We start from the raw sequence: 24218 nt of genomic DNA on the forward strand, positions 1-24218 counted from the left end.
AAAAAGTTCAGACTGCTTCAGTATATTGGCTTATCTCTGCAATTGCCATAACTTCCTAGTTTGAACAAAACAAATATTATTGTTCATTAAAGGCTGCCTGCACCATCTCTGTGGTTTACCAGAAGTGTCCAGGTACTATTACATGCCAACTACCTTGTTTTCTAATTGTGCATGTAGCAATAGCAATCTTGTAGTCATCAACAGAAATCCAAGATTATTTTTGCTTTCCTTAAGTTTTGAAAAGGGCAATGTAAACATTTCTACATCTTTGCAGACTAGTGAACAATATAGAAGACTTCAAGAAGACTTAAAATGACCCTACAGTACTCCGAGAAAGCTTATGCCATAGTACATTTCTTGTCTTTATGGTGTTTGTTTATCATGCAGCAAAGTAACAGAGCAGCCCTTCTAGAAGTTTCAAATGTATTTCAAGTACTGTATATAATTAGGGAAGATTATAATGACACTGAAATGTGGAAACTATAGAGCACATGCAAACTATACACTTTTAACAGCTTAAGTATATAAGAAGTTAGTAGATCCTAGAAGATGATGAAACAAAGTATTAAAAAGTACAGGTACCCCACCCTTACCTGGGAATTCCTATGTATGTACTGTGAAAAGATGCCTAGTTTTGGCAAGTTCTGTTGGGTGACAACTTGTCAGGCTATCTTCTTCTCAGAAGCCAGCTGTTTTTCATAGGCTCACAGAGCAGTGAGAACAAATGTCCAATCAATGAAAAGATTGGTTAGCCGAGGGGGAGCCTAGCCTAGACCTGCACAACTTGGCCATAGGCAAGTTGTGCAGGCCATAAAATTAAAATAGGCTAAACTTATGTGGCCAGGTTTTAATTATTAATAAATAAATAAATAAATAAATAAACTATTAATATTAATTCCGTCCTCCTCCGCCCAACTCTCTCCTCGGGAGAAAGCCAAGTAGCAGAGGATCCTTGTGAGGCAAGCTTTCACCTGTCCCCCTCCTCCTCCACCACCCAGCCCTCTACTCGGGAGAAAGCCAAGTGGCGGAGTGGCCTTTAAGGATGAACATTCACCCCTCCGCCTCCTCCTCAGAAGAAAGCTGGGCTGTGGAGAAGGCTTCAGGAGCCTTTCTGGAGAAGTTGGCTGGCTACAATGCCATCGCCATGGAGGTTGTTCCACATCCTTGCTGGCCTCTGGAAAGCCTTTGGTGAGCTGCAAGTTGTGCAGGCCTGGGCTAGCCAGACAGACATTGTGGCGCTAGGTTTTCAGTCTTGTGTGCCTGGTAAGAGTAATACCATTCCCTTGAGCTGTGAAGGTTCGGTCACTGTTTGGAGATTTTTGTCATCTGTTGTTTCATGATTTGATGTTTGCTACTTTGCTTTTGGGTTGTGTCTTGTAAAAAAAGTCCTTTCTTCTGTCACAGGTTTAGGAGTTTGGTCATGAGGTTCATTTTGAGAAAAAATGGCCTATGTGACCATCATCCTTGGTTTAGGAGTTCCCTTTAGTGACATTGGAATGAGGCATTCAAGGATGTGGACTTACCTCATTCCCAGGAGACAGAGGAATCATACAGTGCTTTCACCCAGGTGAAACATCTGTTGCTTTTGATTCTCTCCAGTACTTGATCTAGAAAAGTTGGTATTATCAGTTGACATGCCGGTAATCCGTGCCACATACTAAACCAGTACTTCTCAAATGTAAACAGTAAAGTTATGAATTTTAAAAGTTGCATACATAGAACTGTAGTTTTCAGCTGGTAGAGAAGCAGCCATCCCAGGAAAGGGTTAATTCCTGGAATTAACCCTTTCCTGAATGGCTCTTTCTCTGTGGCTGGAATGGACCCTCATGGTAAGTCCTCCAGTGTGCTATTTGCTCAGCCCCAACTTACTGCAAGGGACACAAATAATGGTTAGTTTCTTTTTTAACAACTAAAAGTTTATAGGCAGTGTAGTATATGCTTGATGTCTTTTTTAGACTTTTTACTTGTGGACTTTAATCAGCAAAATGGAGAAAATTAGCTAAATAAAGCTACTCTATTATTTTCAGTTTGAGAACTACCTAGATTTTGGTGGTCTCATTGTTTGTGGTCATTTTGCTGTCTGTTTTTTCAGAGAGCTCACTGTGCCATTTGTACTGATCGGATATGGGGTTTAGGACGTCAGGGATATAAATGCATCAATTGTAAACTCCTGGTTCACAAGAAATGTCATAAACTTGTCAGTATAGAATGTGGCCGACACACACTACCACCGGTAAGTGATGCTAATCACTATAATTCTGTGCATGTGAGAGAGAATGTACCTATATATGTATAATAATAATAATTAAGACTGTTGGAAACTCAGCTTTTATTCATTTCATCAATGTTTTAAAGTCTGGTTTTGTTGCTTCCCTTTTAAAAAAAAAGGTTTTTTATCATTGCTCTGTGTTGGTGCATACTGGAGTGGCTGAATGAGGCTAATACTGTAGAGTCATTATATCATCCTGCATGATTTTGTGAACCAACTAAAATCATCTGCAGTGTTTGAATAAACTATGACTGATGGAGAGCCCTTATGTTTCACAACAATTTTTATAGTTTGTAATCAGAAGACTCTTCAGTTTGATAATGTACATGCATACTTAGAAGGAAATCCTAATTAGATCAGCGAGCATGACACAGGTAAAATATACAGTGCACCCACTTCATACTCAGGCACCCTATACGTAACAAGGAAATGTCACATACATGCCCCCAAGCCCCATTAGTTTCAATGGGGCTCAAGCATACATGGAATTCTTACACAAGGGGGGGTTTTGAACGGATCCCATGTGTAAGACAAGGGCACACTGTATGGAGAATTGGCACAGTGGTTAAATGGCAGTACTGCAGCAAGTATTGCAGCCATAAAGTTGTGAGTTCGACCCCAGGGTTCCAGGGTTGACTCAGCCTTCCAACCTTTTGTAGGTCAGTAAAATGAGTACCCAGCTTGTTGGAGGCAATTGGCTTATACAGTGGGCCCTTGGTATACGCGGGGGATCTGTTCTGGACCCCCCCGCGTATACCAAATTCCGAGTATGCTCAAATCCCTATTGTCCCCAATGGCGGCGCGCGTGCACGCGCGCCGCCATTGGGGACAAAAGTCCCTGGCTTACCCTCCCCTTTCCTTCCCTCCCTCCCTGCCTCCCTCCTTCCCTCCCTCCCTTTTCCCACTTACCTTTTTCATCGCCGCCGCCACCTTGGCCTCGGAGTCACCGTTACCAGTGGCGGCGGTAGCGGCGGGGAGGCATGGCCCTCGGCCTCCGCGGGAAGGCTGGGCGGCGCTGGAGGCCAAAGGGCCTCTCGCCAAGCCACCCGGCCCTTCTGCGGAGGCTGCATCTGTGAGGGGGCCAGCCTGGAGACCAGGCTTCGGCCTCCTCGTGGCTGCCCCCTCCGCAAAAGGGCCGGGTGGCTGCCTGGAGGCCCTTTCACCTCCAGCACCGCCCAGCCTTCCCGCGGAGGCAGCGGTGAGGCCAAGGCCGGGCGGCGGCTCCACTTCCTCGCCGCCGCCTCCCTAGAAGGGCCGGGTGTACTACCTGGCCCTTTTGCGGGAGGCACCGGCAGCAGCTGCGAAGAGGCCAAAATCTTCCCTGCAGCCTGGCCTCACCGCTGCCTCCGCGGGGAAGGTGGGCGGTGCGTGGAGGCGAAAGGGCCTCCAGGCAGCCACCTGGCCCTTTTGCTGAGGGGGGCAGCCACGAGGAGGCCGAAGCCTGGTCTCCAGGCCGGCCCCCTCGCAGATGCACGCCTCCGCGGAGGGCCGGGTGGCTGCCTAGAGCCCTTTGGCCTCCAGCGCCGCCCAGCCTTCCCGCGGAGGCCGAGGGCCATGCCTCCTCGCCACCACCGCCGCCGCCGGTAACGGCATCTTGGAGGCTGGCGGCGACAACGGCGGCGACGAGCAAGGTAAATGGGGGAAGGGAGGGGGGAAGGAGGGAGGCAGGGAAAGGAGGGAAGGAAAGGGGAGGGTAAGCCAGGGCGGCGTGCATGCACGCGCGCCACCATTGGGGACAACTTCCGGGTGCCTTCCGCGGATGCTCAAATCCGCGGAAGGCAAATCCGCGTATAAGAAGGGCCGACTGTTAGACTGTAAAACTGCTTAGAGAGTGCTGAGTTCACTGTGAAGCAGTATACAATGTTATTGCTATTGCTAGTGCCTCCGTCTGCTCTGTTGGTTGAATCAATGATATTATTCATTTTAAAACACTGAAAAGTTGTGATCTTTTAATTTTTTGTAGGACCCTATGGATCATTCATCCGACATCCTGATAACATAGAACCAGGTTATAAAAGCATACTTCATTGATATTGAGGAGACTAGATGTGAGGGCTAGGGTCATGAAAGAAAGAGACCACAGTGGTACCTCGGTTACGAAATTAATCGTTCCGCCGCCGCTTTCGTAACCCGAAAAGCTTTCGCCAGCCGAAAACCCATAGGCGGCTACTGGGGAAAAAAGCCGCGATTTCGTGTGGAAATAGCGCCGAAAAGCACCAAAAATTTTTTCGTAACCGAAAAAACAACATTCGTAAGCCGGAACACGTTTTTTTAAATGGGATTTTTTCGTACCCCGGAAATTCGTAAGGCGGCGCATTCGTAACCCGAGTACCACTGTATTCTTGTTCCATGAGGAACTTCTACACTGATGTTTTTGACTAGTCTGGTGAGAAGACTTGGCGAAGAAAAGAACTTTCCAATTGGCCACTTAATTAGAATCATATGAATCGTTAGAGTTGGAAGATGAGACCACTAGGGCCATCCAGTCCTGCCATGCAGGAAATCCAGATCAAAGCGAATCCTGACAGATGGCCATCCAGCCTCTGTTTAAAGACCTCCAAGCAAGGAAGGAGACTCTATCACCTCCGAGGTGGTCGATTCCATTGTCGAACAGCCCTTACTGTCCGGGAAGTTCCTCCTAATGTTCAGGTGTGAATCTTTTTTTCCTGTAGCTTGCCATCCATTGTTCTGGGTCCTGTTCTCTGGAGGCAGCAGAAAACAAGCTTGCTCCCTCTTCAAACATGACATCCTTTCAAATATTTAAACAGGGCATTCATATCGCCTCTTAACCTTCTTTTCTCCAGGCTAAACATCCCCCTCCCTAAGTCGTTCCTCATAGGGCATGGTTTCCAGACCCTTCACCATTTTTGTCGCCCCTTCCTGGACACGCTCCAGTTTCCAATGTCCTTTCTGAATTGTGGTGCCCAGAAACTGGACCACAATATTCTAGGTGGGGCCTGACCAGAGCAGAATACAGTGGCACTATTACTTCTCTTGTGATCTAGACCAGGGGTAGGCAACCTTTTTCAGCCGGGGCCGGGTTGCTTCCTCAGGCGACTGGGGGGCGGGGGGCGACCTTTCCACCTCTGAGGGGCGGGGCCACGTGAGGGGGCGGAGCTTCCACCCTCCATGAGCCAGGCCTCCCCCATCTTTGCCGGCCCTTGACGGGGCCCCAGGCCCCCGTCAGCGCCGGCAGAAAAGCCGATGTGGGCCGCCAGCGCTGGAGGACCTCCTCTTTGCCGGCCCCTAAACAGGCCCCAGGCCCCGTCAGAGGCGTGGCAAAAAAGCCGGTGGAAGCCGCCAGCACTGGAGGACTCCAGGGACGGCCAGTGGGCCCCCTAAGAGCCCCCCTGCCGTCCCGGAGGCCTCTTGGAGGACATCCAGGGATGGCAGCGGGGCCCCTAAGAGACCCCCTGCCGTCGCCGGAGTCCCTTGGAGGACCCCGGGATGGCAGCGGGGCCCTAAGAGACCCCCTGCCGTCCCTGGAGTCCTCTTGGAGGACTCCCGGGATGGCAGCGGGCCCGTAAGGACCCCTGCCGTCGCCGGAGTCCCTTGGAGGACTCCAGGGGATGGCGCGCGGGCCCCTAAGAGACCCCCTGCCGTTGCCGGAGTCCTCTTGGGAGGACTCCAGGGATGGCAGCGGCCCCTAAGAACCCCCTGCCGCCTCCGGAGGCCTCTTGGAGGACTCCAGCGCGGGCAGCGGGTCTCTTAAAGGCCCGCTGCCGCCTCCGGAGCCCCGTTGGGGAACTCCTGGGGCGGCAGCGGGTCTCTTAAAGCCCGCTGGCCCATGCGCGTGCGCGGAGACTTCACCGCATGGGCGCCGCCATTTTTTCTTCCAAAATGGCAGGGAAGGTCACGCGGAGACTTCGCCGCCATTTTGGGAGAAAAATGGCGGCGCCCATAGAGCAAAAAAGCCGGTTTCAGCGGCTCTCCTAAGTCTAGAATGCATGTTTGACTATACCTGGCTTCTCCTTTCCATTGTCTAACAAACTCCAGGAGAACATGGTCACTTCACACTAAGGATCCCACCACCTTGCACCCCATTAACCAAGTCATCCTTGTTGGTTAGGATCAGATCTAAAATAGCTGCGACCCCCTTGTTGCCTCTTCCACCTTTTGGACCCTGAAATTGTCTTCCAGGCAAGTGAGGGAATTGTTAAGCCTTGAGGATTTTGCTGAGTTTGACTTCCAGCAAATCAGGACGAGTGAAGTCGCCCATCACTACTACCATCTCTCTTTTCGACTGTGTGGTCATCGTTCTAGAAAGCATATCATCCAATTCCTCAGTCTGACTGTGGGGTCTGTAGTAGACTCCCACCGTAACATCCTTGTTGTTCTCTCCCCTTTGATTCTTATCCAGATGCTCTCCACCTGGCTTCCATGATTGATGTCCAGGATCTCTTCACTGGTTAAATATCTCTGACATATAGTGCTATTCCTCCTCCTTTCCTGTTTGGCCTATTCTCTTAATAAGGTTATACCCCTCTATTTCCACATTCCAATCATGAGACTCATCCCACCAGTTTCAGTGATGCCACTATATCATATTTGCTTTGTTTGTACTAGGAGTCGAGTTCATCTTGTATTTCCCATGCTCTGTGCATTAGTGTAGAGACATCGCAGACCATGTTCCCTTTTACTGCTGCCTGTGCAAGTTTTTTTGCCTCCACCTGTTGGGTCCTTGCACTTTTTTTCTTGTTTCCTCTATGTCAGTTTGACAATTTCGCTCCATCCCTTTCGCCTTCCTTAATATGTCTCCCTCCCCTCGGGAACTCAGTTTTACAGCCCTCCTGATCAAGTTCTTGAGGACTGTTGGCCAAAACAAACATTTCTTCCAACTGGCGTGAGATGCAAACCCGTCTGTTGCAAGAAGTCCCTCCTGATGGAACGCAGCCCATGATCGAAGAATCCAAATCCTTCTCGGCGGCACAATCGCGAAGCCAGGTGTTCACATCCGCTATTTTCCTCCCTTCCTGGAACATGCCCTTCAACTGGCAGAGAGAGACGAGATGACAACCTGTCAATCCATTCCTTTCAGCTTCTACCAAGCGCCTCGTATCCCTTTTGATGTTCTGAGCTGTGTCTTTCAGTATCATTAGTTCCCACGTGGACCAAAAGGAAGGGGTATTTGTCAGTAGGCTTGACCAGTCTGTCAGCCTCTCTGTCACATCCGGATCTTTGCCTGGAAGACAACACAACCTCTCGAGACATCTTGTCAGGCCTACAAATCACTGCTTCATACCCCTCGCAAGGAGTCCCCCACTACGACCCACGCTCTCCGAGGCTTAGCAGCGTTCCCCGGGTTGGGACTCTCAGGCTCCCCTGCTCTGTCCCTGAAGTCTGTCCCTGCTGCTCTCTTCATCCTCCTTGTTGATATGGGAAAGAGCTTCGAATTGATTTCTCTAGCTGCAGCTACCTCTGAACAATCCTTCTTGGCTACTTCTCTTTGTGACATTCCTCCGCCGATGTCTGCCTCCTCTGTTTGGCAAGTGACCTCTTCACCTTAGCATCTTCCTCTGCGTGGGGTACTCATCCAAGATGGTTAGTTCTATTGTGTCTCAGGAATCCTCTGTTCCCTAATATGCTGAAGTGTAGCTACTCTGGCCTCCAGCTGCGCACTTTCTCTCCAAGAGTGCTACCAACTTGCATTGGTGCATGTGAAGTTCTCGACTTCTGTATAGGCAAGAAGAGAAAAATCCCACAAGAGTTGCAGGTGACTGCAGATCCCTCGCTGTCCATACTGCAAAGTCTTTAGTAATGAATATAACAGTCAATCTAGTGGGAAATCTTCTTTAAAGGAATTGTACTGGCTGCTATCTTACATTAAAGGGAAGGTTCTGTTTCAATATCTGATCCTAACCTGATGCCACTTGAGCAGAGTTAAAGAAAATTAAAATTCCTCTCCTTCTCCTCTCTCTGGCGGACTGTCTGAAGGCTCTGGAGTTGGTTATAAGCTAGTCTGTAGCTCCGCCCCCTTGTGACTCACAGATGTGACTCACAGAAGCTCCACCCCTTCAGCACGAGCACACGGTCTCAAAATGGCTGCCAAGCAGCTCTTCTCCTTCTCCTCTCTCTTGCAGGTGACTAATTGTTTTATTATAGGCTTGTTTAGACTTGTGGTCATCAGTCTTGTTCCAGTTACAGATTCATGCTCAATCTTCACGTCTATTGCTATAGAATTGTTTGGACTATCTATCTGTCTGTTTACCATCAATCTAATTTTATATGGAATACCAAAAAATTAATTTGTTTTTTATCTGTAGGTATAGTATTTCCTTTAAAAATGAATTTTGTGGCTCAATGTAAGCAAGAATTTAAAATGTACTGTTCTTACTGCTTAAAATAATAAATCATTTATCTATGTACTGATAGAACTCTGTACATAGTCATATGAAAAGGGTAATAAAGCCGAAATACATATTGTAGGGAAGAACAGCTTAGTAGGACTTGACATAGCTATGCTTTCCTATGATGTAATTTACTGTATACTTCCCTGTGGATACTGAAAGGTAACTTAATAGCTTGGCAAAGTCAAATACAACCTAAAGAAATTAATTCCCTTGCAGCAGTCACATTGGCCCTGGCCAGTTGACACTCTTGTACACCATAAAAGCAAATAAAAATTGTTAAGAATTTATAGGAAAAGATGCAATTGACTGTGGATTTAATTTGTCTTACTTTCTTTCCTGAAGTGATTCCATATCATCCTTCCAGTCATGAAAGTTTAGACCACGTTGGTGAAGAAAAGGAGGTATTCTAAGTCTTTTCTGTTATGTGTTCTAACCAAGTTAGTACTGCATTTCTAGACCTCTAAGAAGCTAAACTGTACCTTCAACATTGCCGGTTTTCTTAATACTTGCTGATAGAGGGGGAAATTAAAAGTTTTGACAATACTTTCAAGGAAGGTTTCCATCTATCTACTTAAATGTGTCCATCTACTTACAGGCAACAAGTATTAGAGAAAGTGGCAAAGTATCTTCCAGTCTTGGACTCCAAGATTTTGATCTACTTCGAGTTATAGGGAGAGGCAGTTATGCAAAAGTACTTTTGGTTCGTTTAAAGAAGACAGAGCGCATTTATGCAATGAAAGTTGTGAAAAAAGAACTAGTCAATGATGATGAGGTAAGCAGTATTTATGTTAACTGACCAATTCTTTAAATTCTGTATTTACTGCAAAAACTCAATAGTAGTTTTTTTTTACCTGCCAGGCCTACTCGCTATATTTTATGAGGCTGGGATACAGCCAGCCATTATGAGGCCCTTTACCCAGACCTTTCTTGTCTGGTCATTCATTCTTTCTTGTCAGGTTGTTCATTCTTTCTCCAACCACTCCAGCAGGTTGGAGAATCCAGAGTTGAATGCTGTGATGCATGCCCACAGTTTAAATACAGCAATGACATATTGAGCATAAATATCCAGCCAAGAATGAAGTCTTTCTTCTGGTTGAATTAGGAGCAGCAATCCATAGACCCAATGAGTTATTATCTTTGTGCCAGCTGGATAGGCAGGGATCTAAATTCTTTTTTGATTATGACCCTTTACTCTCTTCCCTAGCCTGTCAGTTTTTAATTTCCTCCCTTGCCAGCTGGACACACTTTCCCATAGCTCATTAAAGGCTGTGCTAATAAATGGGTAAAAAAATGGAGGTTAATTCTAAAAAAAGAGAAAGATAGAGGAGGAAGAGATTGGAAAAGAATTCTTTATGGTGATTTTGGATAAAAAGAAAAAAATACACTGTGGCATTAAAAACAAACCCAGATGTCTGCTGCCCAGCATGACTCTGGCGAGAGATAAGAGACTATATTAAAAAGATTTTTTTATTTCATTGAGTGAGAGTGAAGAGGAGAGTGGCATTGCCTCAGAAACCAAAATCAGAGAAGTCATTTTCTTGGAAGGTAAAAAAGACTTTAAAGCATAAAGTGATACAGGTGGAGTTTTAAAACCTGAAAAATCTGGCAGAGCTGCAGCAGGAAACAGAATTTGGAGGTGAAGAAGTTTACAGCGGCTGCTTGAAGTTGCCATCCTGGAAACAGAGGTTCTAAACAAGGGGACAGAGCTAAGGTAGACAAAAAAGATGCCCTCATTAGTGGATTGGATGCAGCCTCCTCACAGTCTCAGCAACTGAGTGAGAGCTCAGTATGCAGAGGAGGAGAATATAATGTTTATATTCACAACCTTCAGGAGCACCACAGTCAGTCCAGCAAACATTTGGGTCTCCACACCTTTGCAGTGTTATTACTGTGGCTGGAGACCCAGCAGATATATATGCCATAATTAAGGAAGTGGTAAACAAAGAGGTTAATGTCATTTTTAGGCCAAATAATGTATTGAAATTAAATAATATGTACAGCAGAGTGGGTGTTGTAAGTGTATAAATCACAAAAAGGAAGTGACCTTTACAGGCAACTTCAGGAGAATGAAGGATTTAGTCATGTTTTGAAACTGTATTGGCACAAGACTTCAGTTACATTCTAAAGGCACATGGGAAGTGGCAACAGATTACTGCATCTGGGGTCAGAGTGCATCACTGTTGCCTTTCCACATTTAGAAACAAGATGTGGCTTGCTCTCTTCAGAGTATGTGTGTGTGTACATATGTGCGTTCATGTGCACACACATGCCTTAAAGTTGCTTATCAATTTATAGTGACCCCATGCATTTCATTGGGTTTTTGTAAGTAAGGAATACTCAAGGTAGTTTTGCCAGTTTCTTCTTCTGAGCTATGGCCTATTGTACCTGGTATTCATTTGGTTTTCTCCTATCCAAGTACTAACTGGGGCTGACCCTGCTTAGCTTCTAAAATCAGACAGAATTTTGTTTCTTTAAGGTACAGTCAGTAATTATACGTTTGTGTATTTTTAGTTGCTAGCCATGTTTCCTTACCAAGGGCCAGAAATGGATGCCATTTGGCTGTTTATCTCATGTTTAGTAGTCAACTTAGTTCTTTGTTGGTGTCTTTGTACATCACCCATATATTGAGGTATGCTAGTACATATGCAAAACATTTGGAACATTCTAGAGCTGATCAGCATCTTCTGCCAGGAGTACTACCCTCCTGTCTGCATACCAGTACCTTTTCCTCTCCATTATGTTTCAGATCCTTTTCATATATGACTCCGTAAGCAGCATTTAAAACTTTTCTTCTGGTTATCTTGATTTGAGCCCTTTGTCTGTTTTAGATATAGTTCTCTAGTTCTTCTTTATAGTGTCTGTGACTCACATGAATGGTTTATTTGTGCTTCATTTGGAATCTATACAGCTATATATAGAGAAAACTTTGGCCTTGGCCCTGCCTACCTCATGGCAGCCTTAACCCTCAATTCTTGCTTAAAGACCTTAGTTCCTTTCTTTCCACCACTAACAGCAGCTTTATAGGAACACTCCAGAGTGGTGGTCTCTAAACTGTGCTCTGGAAGGGATTTTGGACTTCAGCTCCCAGAATCCCAGAGTATTGGCCAACATGCCTGAGGCTTCTGGGAGCTGAAGTCCAGAACTCTTAAAAGGCACAGTTTGGGGACCACTGCTCTAGAGCTTTTTGGTCTGTTTACCAACTATTTTGTTCAAAACCTTTTCCCTTGTGAATTTATGGTTTAACCAGTGACTTTCTTGACCATTCTTCTTCTTTTGTAAGCTACCTTTCGGGGCAGGGGGCTTGGCTTCTGTGTTCAACCATATCTTCAACTCGTTCATTTAAGAAATGCATGACAGGCAGTTCTAAAACACCTGATTCTGACAGGCATTCCCACTGTCTTCTCTTGAGAAATCCCATAATGTGTCCTTCTGTACCCACTGCAAGGTGTTTACACCGCAGGCCTTGCTCAGAGGGGGAAAACATTGAATCTTCCCATTGTTTCATACGCATCCCAATTCTGGTACAATCAGTGGCAGAGGTCACTTCACCAGCTCCAGTGGAGGACATTGCACTACCATAGTACCTTTCTTCCTCCCTAAGAATCCACGGGTCCCCAACTTTTGTGAGTTTGGCACAGGCAGCCTCCCTGTCTCCTCCTTCTCAATACCACTTACCAAGCTCCACGATCTAAAACGGAGGAAGCAATCCCTTTCACCCTACTCCTGTGACCATCACCACTCTCCTGCATATTCCTCAACTTATTCTAACTATACAACTGATTGCAACTACAAATACAACTATGCATACAACAAGACTCCTCACTATTACGATACCCATTCCATTACTGGTACTGCTTTCCTCATTGACACTTATGTGACTGACATTATTCTTGGGACTGTCCCCCTAGGAGGTCACACTCTTGGTCTCTTTCCACACTAGGCCTACATGGAAAGAACATAGTACCATTCTTTGACCAGAGCCTACTGCAGACCTTCCTCCCCTCCAGTTCCTCTTTGAACCCACTCGCTTCACAAGGTATCTCCTTCATTGCTTCCCTTACACAAAACAGTTAGGATGCAAATCACCAGTTTCATTGCCAGTGTTGGATATCTCCCCCACTTACTCTTTTCCCCATACCCTTGCCTGCCACAAGTCCGCCTCATGATTCTGCCACAACGACAGGTCCTTTGTGGAACAGACAGTACAGATGGCTAATGCCCTGGAGCTCAGTGTCAAGCAATCAGACCCAGAGTTGTCTGACCCTTTACAAACATATTCAAGACATAGTTCCCACACTCATTCTGTACCTAAGATGGGGCTTTCAACTTTCCCCCAAAGGCTCTCCAAATGGGTGGTGGAAGCTATTAGGGTCGCTTATGAACTGGCTCAATTATGCATTGGGATTGTGAGGGATGCCTCTGTAGCTATGTCAGAAGCACTGTGGCACAGAGTTTCCTTACCTGATCTCCAAAGTAGCACATGATCATAGTCATGTGTTACTGTTCGAACAACAGATCCAGAGCTACTTTCTTTTGGCTGTACAGCCCCGACTTCGTTTGACATGGATCCTGCCTCCAGTAACCTGCTAGTGGTCATCTAGGAGCCCTGGTGGCGCAGTGGTTAAATGCCTGTACTGCAGCCATTCACTCGAAACCACAAGGTTGCGAGTTCAAGACCAGCAAAAGGGCCCAAGCTCGACTCAGGCTTGCATCCTTCCGAGGTCGCTAAAATGAGTACCCAGACTGTTGGGGGCAAATTAGCTTACTTGCTAATTAGCTTACTTGCTGTTCACCGCTATGATCTTTGGAATAGCGGTATATAAATAAAACAAATTATTATTATTATCTATAAATGGACACAACCCACCTTCCTGTCTTTCCACATCTTTGCTGTATTTAGAGTTGCTGAAGGAAATAATTGAGGAGAAGGTACTGAGGCCCATCCAAGCATGCACATTGGATAATGGAGGCACACCTCCAAAAAACTTTTTCACTTTACAATATTCTGACCATGGTCCAGTACAGCTGCAGGAGCTGTAGGTAGACAGACAGACAGACAGACAGATACAAGTTCATTATTATTTGGCTTTTTGATAAATTACTGTGGAGCCATTCCCATTGCAGATTTATTGACACCAGAAATATTAAGAAATTACTATTTTGACTGTGTGTGTTTTCTCTTAGGATATTGATTGGGTTCAGACAGAAAAACATGTCTTTGAGCAGGCATCTAATCATCCTTTCCTTGTTGGTCTTCACTCCTGTTTTCAGACAGAGAGCAGGTAACTGTGCAGTAAAATCTTTGCTTGTTATTATTATTATTTTTTGAAATTTCATTGCAAACCATGAAAAAACCAAAGGCAGGAAGAAACCAATTATTAAAATATTTTCCTAAAATAAAATAAAATATTTTCCTAAGGAAACTGCATATAAATATGTTGCATTTTACTAATTAAAACTTACAAGGAATTGGCAGAATGCAACACAATTATACACAGTTTCTTCAGGAAAAGATTTTAATGGCTGGTTCCTTCCTGCCTTAGAGAAGATGGTAAAGAGAAATTTAGTTTCAGAAGTGGTTTTCAGAAGAGAAGCAGTCATTAAAAAAAGAAACCATTCAAAGAGTTATGGATGGTAAAATATTAAAATAACATATAGAAGATTTGTTGATGAGGTTAATAAGAAATGTAGGTAATAAAGGTGGAAGGATGAGGGCATGGTGTTGTGAGTAAGATTCTAGCTAGTATTGAAAAACTGAATGCCAGAATATGCAGGAAATATTGTGTGGCTGCTTTCTTACATCCTACCTGGGAGTAAAGTTGATTGCTCTAATTAGGATAAAAAAGTAACTTAAACATGGAAAAATATTTAAGGAGCAGTGATGTAAGAACCATGCTTTAGTTGGTCAGGTGTCTTTCTGAAAACAAGATAGTATATGAGGCAGATGAAGTACTTGATTTTAAGAATGAGAACCTGGTATAACTGGCAGAAGGTTCATAAGAAAAGAGTATACAATTATAAAATTATTTTCAGTAATTTTTCAAGAGTGATATAGCATTTGTTTGATTAATTTAATACATTTACTTACCTACCTGCTGTGACATATTTTTTAAGAATACATCCTCAGACAAATTTTGGTGGAGGAAGGGGTAGAACATTGAGAAGAGGTCCTGTAAGGAACACTGAAACAATTCTGTTGTGCTCTAGGGTAGTGGTTCTGTCTCCTTTTCTCTTTCCCCACCCCAATGTCCATAAAGGAATAAGGGGGGAAATAGTGAACAGAACATGATTGCATAGAGAAAACGTACAAGATGAGCACCAGTGGGCATATGTGACTATTGTTGGGATTGGATTAACAAAGTGGAGGCAGGAATAATTTTTGGAATTAAACACACAATAAGAAGATTGACATAAATAGGACATAAATTAACCCTTTATATATTTTACTTGTGTGTTTCAGGTTATTTTTTGTTATAGAGTACGTAAATGGAGGGGATCTCATGTTTCATATGCAACGCCAAAGGAAATTGCCAGAAGAACATGCCAGGTATCTCTTTCTCTAGTGTGGGTTTTACACTCTACTATGGGTTCAGACAGAAAACAAAGGTGTCAAGTTAGATGGATTATCTTTTTCTTGTCTCCAAAAGTTAACATTTATTGTTTCTCAGCTTAGTTCTTGAAATGAAGCAGTTGCATTTCGGTGCTTCAAATAATCTGTTTCAAAGATGCTAAAAGTAGATCATATTTAATTTTTCTTATTTTTACTTTAAGTGTAAAGGTATGATTGCCCCCACTGCCGCTATTTTGTGATGCTGCATTCTGTTATTCCTTTCCAGAATAGCAGAAAAAGGGAAAGAATTCTCTGTTCCATGCTTCTGTATGCATTGATATTCTGGATTCAAACTTCTAGTTTGAGCAATTGCCCTCCAGTTTGATATCTGCAGGCAAACTGTATTAGCTCCTGCCTGAACAGCTAGGAGATTGATATTCTGCTGTTGAATTTCTTTTGCATTATATTTTTGGCCTGTCAATATCAAATTTAGAAATGACTGGTTGCTGTCATTGACCATACAGTACCTGTCATATTCCAGCTAAGAGAGCTAGAACTTGAGTTGCTTAACTTTCTGCGAAGAGAGTGTACATCTGACAAAAAACATATAGAAGCTTTAACTAACATGATAAGAATGAATTTCTAAATGAATTAGAATTAGGAATAATTCCTGCACAAAAGATATGGAGACCTGGTTTCTAGGATTGGGTGGGAGGCTTGAGATGCTCTTACCCACCTCAATCCCCAAAACAGAAGAGGCGAGATATAAATAAATATTTTATTATTATTGTTTATTATGGCTAGTAAGCTTAGAATGGGAGCACAGTTTCATCTTGGGAACTGGAATATATGCTGCTGGTGGTGGATGGTCCCACCATATTCCTGAAGGTCTCTAAATAAAATGAGATACCATAATTTCGTTTTAGGTTTTATTCTGCAGAAATCAGTTTAGCATTAAACTATCTTCATGAAAGAGGAATAATTTATAGGGATCTGAAGCTGGACAATGTGCTACTGGATTCTGAGGGACATATCAAACTGACTGACTATGGCATGTGTAAGGTGAGAGTCAAAATCCTCCAATATTTTATAGACTTGATATTCCTAATGGGGTGTCTTTAAAAGGGGGGTATGTATTGGCTGTGTTAAAATATATGCAATGATAAAATCATCCTGCAACTGAAAATGTAAAGAAAAGATATATCAATGAACTGCTTGTGTCTTGGTAAGGATGTATTGTTTTCTCAATTTATGCTCAACAGTAGCAGCAGTAAATTGCTACTATTCAGGTGCCCAAAATATGAGAAGACTGTCCATATATTTGTTTCACACTTGAACAGAAATCTAAAATATCTAGTAAGTAGATTTTCTACCAATGAAGTGTTTGTAAAGCATTGACGCAATTTTAGTTGCTATTTCCAATTAGGGTAGGCTTACTGAATCATCCATTCAGTATTCATTTAGTGGGCCTAGGCTAGCTATTGGATTGTGGGTTTTGGCATTAGTTTTTCATAGTCTTCAGTTAGCAGCCCTGAATTTGTTTTCTAGGAGGACCTCAGGTTTCCTCATAGCTGTGCAAGAGATTTAATATTTCCTTGTTTTGAAAAAGTTGTGTCATGAAGGCAGGTTTAGGGTAAGTGCTTTTTGCAAAGTACTTAAGACAAAGTAAGGCCCTATACAGACAGGCCAAAATAAAGGTGCTTCGAGTCACTTTGGAGGAATGGTGTTTCAATGATACATGTGTCCTAAGAGTCCAGAAGCCGCACCAAAGCCACACTCCAGTCTGGAGTGCAGCTTTGATGCAGCTTCCAGACTCTTAGGACGCATGCAGACTCTTAGGACGCATGTATCATTGAAACACCATTCCTCCAAAGTGACTCGAAGCAGCTTTATTTTGGCCTGTCTGTATAGGGCTTAAGTCAGCAAAATACTTCCAGTTTTTCAAATGAAGGAAAACTGTATAACACATTCCAAGCCAGCAAATAAGAAGCAAATGAAGCTGTACCCATTTAGCCCAACACTCCAAACCATAGCAGGCAAACTAGAAGATCCAGCTCCTGATATATTTCCTTTTGGCAAGATACATCCCCACCTCCCTCAGTGATTTAATTGCTAGGCAAGAAATAGAGGATATAAATAAATGTAGAAATGCTACCACGTAAGCATGTTTATATGTAATGAAAGGTCAGGGTTTCATGTGAACCATGGCTTAGTGTGGACAATCCAACATGCTGGTTCTCGCTGCCTGCTTGCTCTTATTTGTCATGGTAGTGGCTGAGCAAACTGTAGAGTTTGCTTCATAATTTATTTATTAGTATGCCTGAAGCCAGTTCTTTTACTTTCCTCACAAACCTGGTAGATAACCCATGGTTTGTTGTAGTTTTACTTGTTTGTCTTGGTGGTGGTGAGGCAAGTCAGACAGATCCTGACAGGTTTGGCTGTGGTTTATTTTGACCACTTCTAATACAAATAAAAATGATCAGGCAGCTAGAGCCCAGCCCATTGATGCTAGCTTGTTGTGATATGCAAATCCAGCCAGTTTTAGTAATTCTAACAGAATTATTGTTCACTGTAAATGTTTTCCCCATTCTGCCAGCTCAAAACTGTAAGCATCAATAAAATAGTACTTTCCTACATAGTGGTTGAACAGAAGGGTGGTGCTCTTTATATAAGGTGTGAGCATTGCTTAAGAACTGAAAGCTTCTGTTCCTGGCTAAACTTCTGGTGGATGTAATATATTATATACAAGAACAATGCACTTCATGTGACAGTATATCAGCTGATGTCTTTGCTTTGCATCTAACCCAGAATCAATCGTCATACATTCCTTATACATAAAGATCTTTTCACCTCTACTTTTTGAACTAACTTGTAGATTTTTCTCACCCGTTAGCACTGAATTTGTGCTATGTTTTACTCAGTATATTTGATACAACATTTTTAATGGGAGATCACCAGAGTATACCAGGTGCTATTGGCTATATTTCAGAGGAAGAAACTGGCAGAACCACTTCTGAGTATTTTATGCCTAAGAAGAACCCTCTGAAATTAATGGGCTTGCCATCAACAGGAGACATGAAGGAACATACACACACATCTTAGAAGAAGTTGGCTAAGAAGTTAGATAAGGATAAAGCCTATTGGTAATGAGTGGGCAATGGCCAGAAGATGATCAGCATCAAGACCTCTATTCAGATAACATAATGAAATACAAGCATTCTCACAAAATTAGAAAGTGAAGTAGAAACAATTATGTGTGTTTGTGTAGTGTGCCATCAAGTTGTTTCCAACTTATGGTGACCCTGTCACAAGGTTTTCTTGGCAAGATTTGTTCAGAGGAGGTTTGTCATTTCCTTCCCCTGAGACTGAGAGCATGTGACTTGCCAAAGGTCACCCAGTCAGTTTCATGGTGGAGAGGAGAAGGGGTACAACCCACTTTGCACTGCAGAAACAATTATCCTGCAGTGCTAAATGAGTTCTACCTCTTCTCCTCTCCTATATATAAATAAAAAAGCGGCCAGTATGTCTGTTCTTAAATGTAGTTCATATCAGTTTTAAAAAAGTAAGTTTGAATATGTAAGCAGTTTGTTTACTATTAACTGTAACATATTTTTCTCCTTCCTTTACATTTTAAAAAGGAAGGATTAAGGCCTGGAGACACAACCAGCACTTTCTGTGGCACTCCCAACTACATTGCTCCAGAGATCTTACGTGGAGAAGATTATGGTAAATCTTGCCATGTTGTGAAAACAGTTTGAAATTCGGCTGTGTACATACAAAATTTGTTGTCTTGCTGTGTAAGAATTGATGTTCATTCAGTAGAACGTATTGTTAAATTTGCAGTAATATGCCATTGACAAACCAAGCAAAGTATTTTGTGAATAAAAACATTTAGGGCTAGCTCCTACTTTAAGAGAGCCATCATGTTTTGAGTTGCCCCCCCCCCCCAAGGCAACTGCTTCATTTTTCATGCTGGCCTAATTAAATACATTAGGTTCAACCCTTACTGGAATAGCAGAAGGAAAAGACATTCCAGTTACAGGCCATTAATATGAAGTCCACCTGGAACTGGATCCAAATTTATAATACAGTGGACCCTTGTTGTATGCTGGGGTTTGGTCCCAAGATCCCCTGTGGATAACAAAATCCATGTGTGCTCAAGTCCCATTAAATATAATGACATAGCAAAATGGTGTCCCATATAAAAAATGAAAAATCAAGGTTTCATATTTGAAATTTAATTTTTTTTGAATATTTTCAAACCATGGATGCTTGAATCTGTGTATAAAAAATTTGTGTATAAGAAGGGCCGACTGTATTTTGTAATGACCAGTTCTTAATCTGATAACACAGGGCTCAATGCCTAGGGCAAATGCTACTGCATAATGTACAGGGGTATGCATTCAAATCTCCACTTGATTCCACTAGAGCAGATTGAGAAGAATTATGCTGGGATATGTCAATGCTTGGGAGTTATGTGGTGCTGAATTCCCATGAATATACAGTTGGCCCTTCTTATACACTGATTTTTATACACTGATTCAAGCATCCACGGTTTGAAAATATTTTTGAAAGTATAAATTTCAAATATCAAACCTTGATTTTCCATTTTTTATATGGGACACCATTTTGCTATGTCATTATATTTAATGGGACTTGAGCATACACGGGTTTTGTTATACACGGGGGATCTTGGGACCAAACCCCAGCGTATAACATGGGTCCACTATACACAGTGACTCATGAAGGATCTCAGATGTAGACCTAGTTTTCACAGTGTCAAATGAGGTGATAAACTCTTTTTATCCACTGTGTTACTTTATGTTGGGTATAGTGCCACACATGAAACACCTTCATACAAAAATAAAAATCCCTGCAAACCAAGGTGTGTATGAGCAGGCTATGGTTGAATCTTTCACACGCCACCAATATATGTTATGTTATTTGTGCAAATCTTTTTCTGTGAAGGAGAAGCAGCTTTATCATCTCATCTTCAAGAGAAATAGGCCATAATGATCATGAAGACATTGAACAAGCCTAGAGTTTCTTGTTCATGCAGATTACTTCTAATTCCTTGGTTAAATCACTATTTTAAGCAAGTTCATCTTCATGTTATATTTGTTAACATCGTATCACATGTTTAAATATTTAATGCTTTGTCCAATATATAGGTGATGATATCAAATTGTTTATGTGTTCCACTTCCTTATTCTAACTTATAGGGTTTAGTGTGGACTGGTGGGCTTTGGGTGTGCTGATGTTTGAAATGATGGCAGGAAGATCGCCTTTTGATATTGTTGGAAGTTCTGATAATCCTGATCAAAATACAGAAGACTATCTTTTCCAAGGTGAGTAATTCTAAATGGCCAAGTTCATTTGTATTAGGACAGCAATTAGATGCTGAAACATATAACAAAGCAGAACTTTTCTCCTGCAAATACCCATTAGATTCATGTTTATTTGAGCAACTATTGTACAAAACTAGCCTAAGAATGGCCTTCTTTTGGGTTAATTTAGTGCTGCCTTCAGGCAACTGAAAATATCCCCCCTCTTTTGGATATTTTGGGATTACAGAGACAATAAATGAAGATTATGGTGTCAGTTTGCTATCACACAAAAATTTTGCAAGCCCTTTTAATGCTTCAGTTGTCCAAAGCACCCAACAAGAAGCAAATAAGACCGGAAGTTATCCAGAAGAGCATATTTCTTATGGAGGTGCAAGACATTTCTGTGAAATCAATAAAAAGCTGCTATATGGCAGAAAAAAGTAAATTTCTAATGTATTCATTTATTTCAGTCTCCATGTGTCTTTAGATTTCTCAATCAAAATCCATAAAATTGTAAATCTCTTTATTTTTTTCTAGTTATTTTGGAGAAGCAAATCCGTATCCCACGATCCCTTTCTGTGAAGGCAGCAAGTGTTCTAAAAAGCTTTCTAAATAAGGTAAGGACTTAAGTATCAAACTGGACCATGGCAGATGGACTGGAGGGAGGGCTCATCTTCTTTCTTTAGGCCAGGCCTGATGGAGCTGACAGGCCTTTCTCTCCCTCTGAGGTCTGATGACATAGATGGCAAAGGGAGGGCTCTTTACTTTTAATTTTTTAATTCAATTTTAGTTTTTATTTTAACATATAACCAAGAAAGTGAGACATGTCTTTTATTTGCAATTATAATGTTATTTATGTCAACATTTCTATGCCATGTATGTCCATTAGGAAAAAATGTAGAATACAAGTCCCCTTTCTTACATTAGTTTAACCCATTAGGCAACCGTGGCGGGGGCAAGAACAATCCCTCTCACCCCCCAAAAATCAGACTATATTTTCAGATCCATAATAGTCCAAGATTTATACAATCAGCACACTTAATTTTTCACTCAGTTTCAGTACATGCTGAGTATCCCTTATGCGGAATTCCCCAAAATTCAACATACTCAAAAATCCAAAACTTTCTGAGCTAAGGCTGGAGAGAGACACAAGCATCTGAAATGGTAGGAGGTGTTGATTCATGCCAAGCACTACATTTGGATTCCTGATATTTCATAGATCCCCAGACTCTGACCAACCTCATTACCTCTCATTATGTATATGCAAATATGTTCCAAAATCCAAAAAAAAATCCCAAACACAGAACATCTCTGACCCCAAGCATTTTGGATAAAAGGTACTCAACCTATATTATTGGTTTGACTTCAACTAATATTTTTTTTCCTTTTAAAGGATCCAAAAGAACGCTTGGGGTGCCATCCTCAAACAGGGTTTGCAGACATTCAGGGACATCCATTTTTCCGTAATGTTGATTGGGATCTGGTAAGTGTGTGTTGCTTTAAAAAAAGTGAATAAAGTATAATGAATTTCTGCAGGGTTGTTTGGATTCACTAGCTGTTGCCATTGAAACTAAAGTGAACACTTTGAATGTTCCCCATATGCTTTCATATTCTTATTTGTATTGCTTCTGAAATAGCAAGATCTTGTAAAAATCTTTTTGGGCAGGAAGATGTACTTTACAGAAGCATTTCTTAGGCTATCTGATGTGAAAGACTGGTGTGTGTGTGTAATCATAATTGCATTGTTTCCTGGAGATTTTCCATGGATTTGCAGCTGATAGTTCGCAGATCAGCACTGGGCCACTTGCTATCACTTTTACTAGCGCTATTTTATAGGCAGTTAGGGAGACCCATGGACTCTGCAACTTAGTGTCATCTGAGTACTTCAAGAGCACCTTTAACATGTCATTGCATGTTTTGATGTGCACAAGAGGGATGAAGTGCAAAATCTATTTGTCCTGTCAAAAATATGAATCAGCTTTAATGTCTTCAGTAGTTATATGAATTCTTTTTTTAAAAAAAATGTTTTGTGAACTTACTCCTAGATGGAACAAAAGCAGGTGGTTCCTCCATTTAAACCAAACATATCTGGAGAATTTGGTCTGGACAACTTTGATTCCCAGTTCACCAATGAACCTGTTCAGCTCACTCCTGATGATGAGTAAGTAAATTATATTTTAAACTTATTATATTTCAACTGTCATCTCGGCCTCAGAGGGAGCCATCAGGCAGACCCAGCAACATCAGGGACTGCCTGAAGGACGAGACTTCTCCCTCCTTTAACTGTATTTTGTATTATATTACGATTTTACTGTACACCGCTATGATCATCGCGGAATAGCGGTCTATAAATAAAACGTATTATTATTATTATTATTATTATTAAAAGTAGTAAATCAGGCAGACTACTGTTCTTTAAACCTAAGATACTGTTTTGTAAACCTGAGATTTATCAAAGTGGCAGGTAGCTGTGGTGTCTGCTAACATAATCTCTCTAAATACGATTTGCTAGAATAGATAGCAAAGGCTTTTGGCATGAAGTCTTGTTTGTAGACATTCTAACCCTTGCTTATGAACACTTTCTGAATGGATCCTTCGTTTCATTGGTTTAATCATATGACTGACCCACTATGATAAACGGAAAAACATTTAGTGGATTACCCAGCAAGCTCTGATTAATAGCACTTATGAGACTAAGATCCTTGGGGTGGTGCTTGTAATTGCTTAGCCAGTATAGTATAGGAGGCTCTTTTATACCTATTATTATTATTATCATCATCATCATCATCATCATCATCATCATCATCTTGCCTGCCTCTCCCTGTGGATTGAGGCGGGGAATAGCAACAAATAACATCAGTTAAAAGAGCATATAAATCCAAGACATTAAAATTCATCAATAAATATTTTAAAAACTATAATTGGAAAATAATCTGGATGGGCTGGCTGAAAGAGACTGGGCTTCCTTGCTCATTTAAACTCAGATAGTGTATCCAGCTGACAGACCTCTTCCAGCAGGTTGTTCCACAGCCTGCAGGTGGCTGAAGAAAGTGCCCCCTGTGTAAAGTCAGCCTAATTTTGGTTGACTGAAGTATATGTCTCCCAAAGGAGCTGAGTGTGTATGGGTTGGGTTATACATATTACAGATATGGTTCTTCATGGTCTCAGCCATTTGTCTTTTCCAAACTCTGGTACTTGACTGATCTAATTGGAGATGTCATGATTTGAATCTGAAGTCATCTTGCAGACAAAGAATCTACCCTATGTCGGCACTACATGTTTATGTGCGGAAAAATATAGATACATTTCCAGATCTGAAGAACAGATCGGTTGGTTATTGTAAACACATGTATTCTCTGGATAGACAGGAGGAACAGTCCACAAGAAACACTGGGTCTTCCCCATACGCCTAGAGGATAGTTAGACAGTGGCAGTGATATTGGGTGCATTGCTTTTTCTTGAATAATCTTGATTTTGGATGTGTGAAAGAAGAGATCTACAAATTTTTTTCTCTGTATGTTTTAACTATATTTAATTTAGCTTGTAAGCCACTTTGAGTCTCATTTTTGAAAAAAGCAAGAATATTGAAATTGTATATAACAGTAACAATTGTTCATTGTGTCTGAGAAAAGAAAACAGTTGTCGTTCTTGCACTGACAGATGCTCTGGGAGCAGTTCCAAACAGACTGAAAAAGAAACACATCTGAATGAAACTAGTACAG

General features: G+C 42.1%; 1 protein-coding gene across 1 annotated transcript in view; it reads left to right on the top strand.

Moving 5' to 3' along the window:
• Positions 1 to 24218, top strand: part of PRKCI (protein kinase C iota) — a 66335-nt gene that overhangs the window by 41203 nt on the left and 914 nt on the right. Inside the window, 13 exon segments of the mRNA XM_042458284.1 lie at positions 2093 to 2233; positions 4233 to 4251; positions 4254 to 4277; positions 8962 to 9020; positions 9215 to 9391; positions 13804 to 13901; positions 15080 to 15166; positions 16096 to 16231; positions 18808 to 18895; positions 20392 to 20517; positions 21034 to 21113; positions 21890 to 21979; positions 22542 to 22657. Coding sequence (XP_042314218.1) covers positions 2093 to 2233; positions 4233 to 4251; positions 4254 to 4277; positions 8962 to 9020; positions 9215 to 9391; positions 13804 to 13901; positions 15080 to 15166; positions 16096 to 16231; positions 18808 to 18895; positions 20392 to 20517; positions 21034 to 21113; positions 21890 to 21979; positions 22542 to 22657 — 1241 coding nt within the window.

This window comes from Sceloporus undulatus, chromosome 3, assembly GCF_019175285.1.
Source record: "Sceloporus undulatus isolate JIND9_A2432 ecotype Alabama chromosome 3, SceUnd_v1.1, whole genome shotgun sequence".
NCBI lineage: Eukaryota > Metazoa > Chordata > Lepidosauria > Squamata > Phrynosomatidae > Sceloporus > Sceloporus undulatus.